This window comes from Hyaena hyaena, unplaced genomic scaffold (genome assembly GCF_003009895.1).
Source record: "Hyaena hyaena isolate Hyena2069 unplaced genomic scaffold, ASM300989v1 scaffold_446, whole genome shotgun sequence".
Lineage (NCBI taxonomy): Eukaryota > Metazoa > Chordata > Mammalia > Carnivora > Hyaenidae > Hyaena > Hyaena hyaena.
The window spans coordinates 6,886-17,029 of record NW_024081081.1 but is presented as its reverse complement, the minus strand read 5'-3'; the positions used below and the strand labels follow the sequence as shown (position 1 = coordinate 17,029).

Genomic DNA, 10,144 nt, shown 5'->3' with positions numbered 1-10,144 from the left:
AAAATAAAATAAAATAAAATAAAATAAAAGTGTAAATGTCTTACATCAGTGCTTCACAAAGAAGGAAATCCAGATAGTCAACTGATTAATACTTTTTATTAACAACTGTTAATATTTTTTAAAAAATATTCAGGCTTATTTGCATTTAGAGAGATGCATATAGTAAACACAGAATCAACAATTATTGAAAACTTAAAATATCTACCATTATTAATAAAATATGCAGTGTGGAGGGGCATATAAAGTAGTATAATGCTTTGGGAGAATTGCTTAATAATTATGACAATGCATTTAATTTAACAACACAGACTATCTTTTGTTATATGTCCTAGAAAATCATGTGCATATGTGCCAAAGAACACATATATGAGATTTCATCTTTGAATATTTTCATATCTCCACAATAGAAAAAATGGAATGTCCAAAATAACAGAAGAAGTTGTTCTATAGTCATGACATTGGATACTATACATTAATTTAGATTTCTTTATTTAGAATTCAAAATGAATAGAAATACGTGACTTAGGATAATTAAATAAAATCAAGTAAATGGTTATCACAACAGTCTTAAAAGTAGTTACAAATGGGGGGATGGAAAATGATATCTGTGAGGCTTCTGGAATGCAATCAATGTGTGTTAACGTCAGAGGGGTACATGAATGTTCACTTCATAAACTGCATAAATATATTTTATGTATTTTGATTTATATTTAATATATTGTACAACTGTTAAAACAATTAAATAAAGGTAATTGGTAGTGATTTTTGTGAAAGACAGAAAACCCAATACCCTATCTCTATTTCCATTCTCAACACAGAAATGACTGATTAACAATACTAATACATTCTTTAATACAGTACTACACTTTAAACAATAAGGTGGGTTGACAAACTATGCCCTATAGGTCAAAACCTGCCACCACATTTCTTTTCTTTCCTTCTTTAAGTTTATTTATTTATTTTGAAAGAGAGCATAAGCAGGGGAGGGGCAAAGAGAGAGGGAGAGTGAGGATCCCAAGCAGGCTCTGCACTGACAGTGGAGCTTGAACCCACGAACCGTGAGATCTGAGCCACAATCGAGAGTGAGATGCTTCAATGACTCAGCCATCCATTTGCCCCCCACCACTTTTAAACAGAAGTGTAATTATAAATAAGTAAATATAAATATATTAGAATATAGCTATGTCTATCTATTTGGAAATCCTCTATGCCTACTTTCAAAACGGCAGAATTCAGTGGTATAAGAGAGGCCATATGGAGTTCACTCTAAAATGTTTACTATCTGGCCCTGTGCAAAAGGTGGACCGACTTTTGCTTTAAACAGAATGATCAAAGAAGTGAAAACAAAGACTAGTGCTGCAGCTGAAAGAGCGAGCAGGTGACACTGCAAACTAGGACAGAATCTGGACCAGAATTGTGCCTTAGGAATGGAGCGTTAATAGCCTCAGGTCTCTAGCATGAAACACAGTGTGGGCTTCCCAGTAAAGAGCATAGAGCTACAAGTGTCCTCAGCAATTCGTAAACAGGAGAAACCATCAATGCCTGCTGTTTGTAGACAATGGACAGAATGAAGCTACCCAGTTTTGACCATGGCAGAAACAGCATCAGATGCAAAAACAAAAACCCTAAACTACATCTCCTGCAGATGTGGAGTGGATTGCCAATTGCCCCATCATTGCTGAAACCCTGAGATGATAAACAATGTAAACATTGGAGCCAGCTAACTAGACCCACCAGAAATGAAGCAGAAATATCCCTAAAACCACTTACTCAATGTAAGGTTGCCACAAAAGCTTTCAATATGTAAAGAATGCAGTATGTGTGAAGACACAAACAGGTTGTGCCTGTAGTGTTACTCTCAATAGTCTCATCTAGATCCATTCCTGAGTTTTGGACCTATCTTTGAGCAATGAAATTGGTGTTCTAACTTCATTTGTTTGACACCCCTAGGTTGCCAAGTTGATGTGACAAGGTGCAGATTGCTGCGAGCTCTTTACACAGCCAAAGCCTCATAGGCTGTTGAGAGTGCAAGTGATACCACTTTGTTTGTATATATACAAACTGTTGGCTAAGACTGAAACCAACTAGCTGCTAAGATACCCTGAGTAGGGGCTGCGAGGCTTGAGACACACCAGGAACAGTGGTCACTGAAGGCTTCAGGACTCCACCAGTAGTGGTTCCTTGGCCACACTTTATTCTGTCTCCTTTGCACCCTAGTATTACTCACTATATTCTCATTGTTGCATATAAAATGAAAAAATACAGTGAATGTTTTGCATTTTACTTCAATTATAGGTCATATCTAAAAAGATGAGTTCTGTTTATCACTACTCTCTTGACATTTTGCAATAATATTCTGAATTTTTCTCAGCCACGACTTATTGGGTGACTGTTACTTAATTCTCCAAAAGCTGGTTCTTCTTTGATTAAACATTTGTAATTATATTCTAATTTTATCATGCTAGTCATGGAGAATGTGATTACTCTTCAAAAGATTTTGTTTTTTCTATGTGAAGATTTTTATTTAAGTGTACTTTGCTTGTATGTGAGAAAAGAGAAGTCTTAATTGTAGAGTGTGTAATTCATCAATTATGTCATTAGTTGTATTGTATATGCTATACCTTTTTTTCCTAATATAATAAAAAGACAGACCTTAAGAAATCTACTGCCCTTCATAGGCTGTTGTTTTTACATTAGTACTAAAAGGTATAGCATATACAACTAATGATGATACAGATGACTAACAGAAGCATGAAAAGGTGCTCAACATTACTGATCATCAGGGAAATACATATCAAAACTACAATCAGATATCACCTCACACCTGCCAGAATGTCGAAAATTAACAACACAAGAAACAACAGACGTTGGCAAAGATAAGGAGAGAGGGGAACTCTCTTACACTGTCTTGGTGAGAATGCAAACTAGTGCAGTCACTCTGGAAAACAATATGGAGGTTCCTCAAAAAGTTACAAAGAGCTAACATGTGATCCAGAAATTGCTCTAGTAGGTATTTACCCAAAGGATACAAAAAATACTAATTCAAAGAGATAGATACATTACATGTTTGTAGCAACATTATCTTCAATAGCCAAATATTAGAAAGAGCCCAAGCGTCCATCAACTGATGAATGGATAAAGAGCCCAAGTTCCATCAACTGATAAATGAATAAAGAATGGGATATATATATTCATACTTATATATGAATATTACTCAGCCATATAAAAGAATTGATATCTTGCTATTTTCAACGACATGGATGGAAAGCTAAGTGAAATAAATCAGAGGAAGGCAAATACTACGTGATTTCACTCATATGTGGAATTTAAGAAAATAGATGAAGATAGGGAGAGAAATAGAGAGAGGCAAACCATAAAACAGACTCTTAATTATAGAGAACTGAGGGTTGCTGGAAGGAAGGTGAATGGGGAGGATGGGCTAAAATGTTGAGTATTAAGGAGGACACTTGTGATGAGCACTGGGAGTCATATGTATGAGGGATCACTAAATTCTACTCCTGAAACTAGTATTACATATATGTAACCTGGAATTTAAATAAAAATTTAGAGAGAAAAAAACTAATTTCACATAGTTTTAAAAATACACTAATGTAGAGTTGTGAAATTCTTATTTTTACCATTTACTTTTTTAAAAGTTTATTTGTTTATTTTTGAGAGAGAGACTGCATAAGCCAGGGAAGAGCAGAGAAAGAGAATCCCAAGCAGGCTCTGCACTGTCAGTGTGGAGCCTGACATGAAGCTCAAACCCATGAACTGGGAGATACTTATCTGAGTTAAAATCAAGCATCAGATGTTCAACCAACTGAGCCATCCAGGCACCCCTCCTACTTATACCATTTAAAGATTTTTTTAAAATGTTTTTTAAATTTATTTCTAGGAGAGAGACAGTGTGAGCAGGGGAGGGTCAGAGAGAGGGAGTCACAGACTGAAACAGGCTCCAGGCTCTGAGCTGGCAGTCAGCACAGAGCCCGACACGGGGCTCGAACCCACGAATCGCGAGATCATGACCTAAGCGAAAGTCGGATGCTTAACCGACTAAGCCACCCAGTAGCCCCTATACCATTTAAAAAGGACCATTACAATTCTGATTTTTCTTTATTTCTTAGTATGATGTGCTTATTTTACTTAAATACATCAGCTGGCCTAGTATTGAGTTTGGTTAATTACAAGTATATTTAAATCCTTAATACATTCTGACATGATGTGTTAAGTGATTTTCTTTTCATCATCACTCTTCTTTCCACCCTAATTCACGATGCTCTTTCAAATATAGTTGAATATCAGGGATTTGAAAAAGATTTTGATAAAGATAGAAAATTATCAAAATTCGTCCTTCATGAAATCCATGGATAGCCAAATAAAAATCTGATGCTACTGGGAAGGAGGAAGATGGAAGCATAAACTAAACATTCAACTTCTACACATTTATTATATAGACAAAGTTTTTTAAGTTGTGAAATGGGAGACAAATGAACTAGGAACATCTAAAAATGCAAAATAATTACATTCTATATTAATTATAAACAAGAATTAGAACAAATACAGGTGATAAAATAATGTAGATCACCTACTTTTGCACTAAGTTCACAGTGTAGGTTTTCCCTTCAATTACAATGTTGTAGGACACCTGGCAGGAGAGTGTATTAAAAAGGCAAAGAAAAGTGAGAAGATGGTTTTAGAAAGCAAAACCAACATTTTACATCAATGATAATTACATTCAAAGTACATTAATAGAATACAAAGAGGAAAATTTATAATTTAAATATTGGCTTACTTAAATATTGGCTTTCATAATAAAACTGGATGGAAGAATGTGATTTGTGTAATTAATAAATTTTAAGTGAATCCAACATTTGAATCTTAAAAATTGGTTTTCATTCAATAATTACATTAGCTTAATAAAGACTGAGGTCACTGCAAAACTTACTAGTAAAGTGGAAGAGCATAAACATATCACTAATAAAAATTTTATATAGTAGAGCAAAGATTCGGCAGCACATAATATATAATATTTACAGATTTTATAAAATTCATTCCAAGTTTGGATCAAAACTCATTGATCTATTTTATTAATAGTAAGATTAAGAAATGATGTCTAACAAATGAGCAATTTAGTCTTCATGGATCAATTTGCAAGCTTTGACATTTTTACATTATTGGTCCTTCCAATCCAGTAGCATGTGATATACTTGGGTTTATTTAAACCTTTCATCCTTCTCATCTTTTTGTATTGTCTTCAGAGAGGAGGTTTTGCTTACCTTTGTTAGATTTACTCAGATTTTGATTTTTGTGTGGGGTAACTTTTCTTTTTAAAAGTTTCATTTTATATTTTTGTTTTGCAGCATGGAAATACAATTAATTTTTATGTTATGGACTTCTTTCTTTTTTTGTTTCCTTTTTATCTTGCTTCTAAAGAATTTACTAAATTATTATGTTATTTCTAATTTTCTCTTAATTATTTTGTATTTTATTTTATATACAATCGTTTAATCTGTAAATGATGATAGCATTATTTTTTCTTTCCAATTATTAAGCCTATTTTTAATTTTTGTTGTTTTCTTGCCTTCTTATCACAGTGGCTAATATTTCCAGGCAAAGAAAAAATAGAAAAGGTAACGGTGGACCTCCTTATCTTTTTCTTGATCTCAGGAGAAAAGCTTTCAATATTTCAACTTTATGCATGATGTTTCTTTCAAAGGCATTTGATCTTCTCTATATTCCACAATTATTATTCTTAATTATTACAGTTTTAGCATATAAACATTACAGCAAAGCATATAAAATGGCTTGTCAACCATGTCTATCTTAAAAAATAAAAACAGTACAAGTATTTGAAAACAATTTTAAGTACTCTCCCATCCCATTATTAATTCCCCTCCTTACATTCCAGCTAACCAACATCTTGAATTTCATGTTTATCATTACCATGCATGTTTTTAGATTTATAATAATTATAGATGTTTATTTTTTTACATAAATTTTAGCTCTGTATAAGTGTAATTCTTCTACAAGTTATATATTTCACTGCTGGATTACACCTCTGCTTAAAACACTGTCTCAGACATAGTAAGCACTCTGCAAATGCTTGCTATCATCATCAATACATGTATCCTTATAATTTTTTATGATATTGTATTCCATTTTCTGAATAGTACAGTTTATTCATTTATGCTGTCAATGGTTATTTAGTTTGGTTTCACTATCTTAAGGAATGACCCCCCAAATAATCTTAGGCATATCTCTTTGTGCATATTTGCTACCTATATTTTAAACTAAACCTGAGTGAACTTTTTATTTAAAAGTACTGTTGCAACTTCACTTGGAGTTTTAAATTAATCAGCAAATATGTTGCACCAATGTAGTTATTCACAAAAAATGAATAATATTATCCTTTTATCCATCCCCTCTAGTTGCATTTTGTTTTGTTAGATTTAACTTTTACCATTGATGTGAAATAGTACCCTAGTGTGTTTACTTAGCAATTCCCTATAAATTCCTATATATGCTTCAAAATTATCCTCCACTCAAGTTCAACACTTGTCATTCATACTTTGTACATGTTTCTATTTTCTTGGTTTTTATCTTATTTGTATGAATTCTTGATATATTCTGGATGCCTTTTGTGTGTTATACGGATGGCAAATATGTTCTGTGAGTCTGGAACATTTTTCAATGTAATTATGGTAGCTATTTATTTATTTAAATCTAGATATTCTTTAACCCTTCACTTAAGATTTTGTGTTGCTTTTTTTTTTTTTTTTACTGGTATAATTCTTCCCTATTAAAACGTCCTAGAAATAACCTTCGTTGTCTTCCAGATTTTTAGCATTTTACTCTCAGATGTATACATTTAAATTATCTTGAATCAATTTTGGTGTATACTGTAGCATTGATATACATTTTATTATTCCATATCATTAATAAACTTTCCCTTCACCATTTATTAACTAGTCCATTCTTTATCCAATGATTTCAATGCTACCATTGAATTGAATAAATTTTCATATGTGTGCACATTTTTCAGAGGCACTCTATTCTGTTCTATTAATTTATTTGTCCCTTAGACAATACCACCTATTTTCCTTTTTTTAAATTTTTTCCAGTTTTGTAGTGGTTGTAATAATGTCTTTCAGTGAAGGTTTACTATATCCTAAAATGTTCTCTAATTTTTGAATAATATTTATTGTTAAGTAACTCCTATTTTTGGCGTGTGTGTGTGTGTGTGAGTTGTACATATATGTATATATACACATATATTCATATATACACATATATATACAAAACACTTTATCATAAAATATATTATTTACCAATATTATTAAACATATGTGTATATATGTATGTGTGTGTATATGCGTATTTTCCCCTATTTTTTTGCTCTATGTTTATACTTAATTTTAATATTTGAGTCTTATTCTTTTTTCTTATTTTGGTCAGTTTATAATATCCAGTAGAATGTCTGGTATTCTGATGTCAAGGTGTTGCCAATACTGATTTTTATTTATTCTATGGTGTTATACTTGCCCTGAGGTATCTCTTTTTTCTATCAATTCTCAGTTATTTTATGTTTAATATAGCATCATCTCCAGGTTTTCTCCCCCCTTTCAGGAATTTTAGTTACTATATACTGAAGCATCTACTATATATATAGTAGATACTATACTATACAGTATGTATACTATACTATATACGTAAACCTCTAATTCAATTCTCCTTCTCCTTTAGCCATTTTTATGTTGCATATATCTGGTCTCTTTAGCTCACTCTGGTCTACTGTTAATTCTTCATTTTTTTTCACTTTCATTATAGTTTTCACATCTATTCAGGGTTTTTTATAACTGCTAGGCAAATACTCTTTTTTATTATCTATATAATTTAATTATTAATTATAACAGTTATAAACACAAACTATGTCATGTTTATAAAAACATGTTAAAAATGTTTATAGTATTTTTTAATACAGTCTCATTGGTTCAAATACTCTGTATCCAGCACTACTCTACACATGGGGAATAGAGACATTAACACAATAGTGAAACTTTTTCCATCATGAATTTGACAGCTGAGGACAGGTGATTTTTCTGTGTGCTTTTCTTATGGAATTATTATCATAGAATTTGGTGATGCCTAGTTGAAAATATATCCCTCTAAGTACATTCTGTATATATGTTCTGATATGAGCAAGAAATTTCATTATAGTTTTGAATTAAAAAATAAAACTCTCAAAATACTGTTACATATCTCACCATTTTTTTCTATTTAAATGATTAAGTTTTAAGTTTCCAAGTTTCCATAAGTATGCATTTCTTTTAAAATGATATATTGAACATCTTAAGCCTGTAATATCTGAATTAGGGTGACAAGTAGGTAGTTGCTAAGGAACTATTTGCATTAAAATTACCAGAACGTTTACCCAACCAAAACTAAAACTAAGGTGTGGTGTTTGAAAAAACACATTTCATTTCTTGAGAAATGATTCTAGAAACTAGTAAAAAAAAAAAAAAAGATATTTTCTAATTCAAAGAAAAGAAAACCTAATACCCTGGACCAAGATGAACTAAGATGGCATGAAAAAAGTCTTAATGATTAACATATGTGCAATCAAGATGCAAAATTTACTCCTATAAAACTTCATTAAATGAAATGATCATTATATTGTATAAAGAAAACCATAGGCTTACTTAACAAGGAGACAAACCCCCCCAAATATAGCTCGTAAGTGAATAAGAAGAGAATCTCTAGATGAATCAGGTCAATGATTATTCAAAGACACTCAAGAGGGAAACAGACTTAAAAGATGGGACTTGGGGCTTTGAAAATAAGCATCACTGCATTATATTTCCATGAAACATTGTTTATCTTGGCTCATTTTCAGAACTGCTTTTCCACTTAAGGAAAATTGGGTATAAGTATAAAATTCACCAAGTTTGCATGAATGAAAATGCCAATGTCACTTCTTAAAAAGAAAACATCCACATGATTTTAGATTGTGAAAAAATGTTAGTGCTTAGTTACATGGGATTCAATTCCTCCACTTAACGTTGACCGTATTTTCTCCGGTATTGTAATTTGCACACGTAGTCTTTCAGAATCTGTAAGGTACAAAATGTTTCATTAAACTAACACCCAGCCCCTCATAGCTTCCTCCATTTGAATTTCCTCATCTGAATCCATATTTTATATGCCACCTCTTTTTCAAACTATCTTTTAAAATACACTCAATTCCCACTTCTTTCTAGAATTACAAGACCTTTAAAGAGAAATTCATTACAAATTTAATCAGGACCTTTGGACTTTCTGACTACAAAGTCCAGAGGTCAAAAATGCAGAGCAGTATATGAAACTCTAACCTTGAGGCATCCAGTTGAACCACTGCAGCTCTCATCTTTCACACAGTACCAGGATGCGTGGGAAAGCCCCATCACATCCAGTGTGAATTCTCGTTGGGGAAGACGGTGTGGTAGTGGGCTTTGGTTTAAAAAACTGAAGCACCTGCAAGAAAGCACTTTCCCAAGGATATCTGGCCTCTCAGAAGAAAGTATAGAGGAAAGTTGACATTCCCAAAAGTTCAAAGGAAAGGTTTTTGTACTTACTATCATCTGTCTGGAGCCCAATGAGCCCGATGAGAAGCAGCAGAAAGCACAACATGGCGTCATGTCCTGGATGCCAGCTGAATAATGGCAGTTGGCTTGCGCAGAGGACAGTTGGGAGCTCGAGGGGACCCCTCCTGGCCGCGCACCTTGCAAGAGATAGTCCACTGTACGAGCAGAGAAGGGTGGCGAGGGTGGGTGCTGTGTAGTGTTAAACATGGGCGGTCTTGGCCCCTAACTCCGCGCAGGAGGCTTCCAATTGGTTTGACGCCGCTTTAAGCCTTAAAAGAAAACAGAATCACCTCCAAAAGGTTGAAGAAATATTAATGAACAGGAAGATTAGTAGACACTTCTTAATGAAGATATATTTGTGTGTGTATATGTATAAATATTCTACAAACCATAGAACAGCGCAATTAATATTCAAGTGAACAAACCTACAGTGTAATTAGCACCTAGATTCAGATCAAGAAATAAAACAGAGAACCACCAAAACCCAAAACCCCTAGATGGCCCCCTGACAATCATTATTG

The 10,144-nt window shown here is 32.9% G+C and overlaps 1 protein-coding gene across 1 annotated transcript in view; it reads right to left on the bottom strand.

Moving 5' to 3' along the window:
- Positions 1-9,685, bottom strand: part of ADAM2 (ADAM metallopeptidase domain 2) — a 111,110-nt gene extending 101,425 nt beyond the window's left edge. Inside the window, exons 1-3 of the mRNA XM_039253398.1 lie at positions 9,615-9,685; positions 9,037-9,113; positions 4,593-4,648 (exon numbers count right to left, since the gene is read on the bottom strand). Coding sequence (XP_039109329.1) covers positions 4,593-4,648; positions 9,037-9,113; positions 9,615-9,669 — 188 coding nt within the window. The 5' untranslated portion in view covers positions 9,670-9,685. The remainder of the gene's footprint in view (positions 1-4,592; positions 4,649-9,036; positions 9,114-9,614) is intronic.
- Positions 9,686-10,144: the final 459 nt, after the last annotated feature.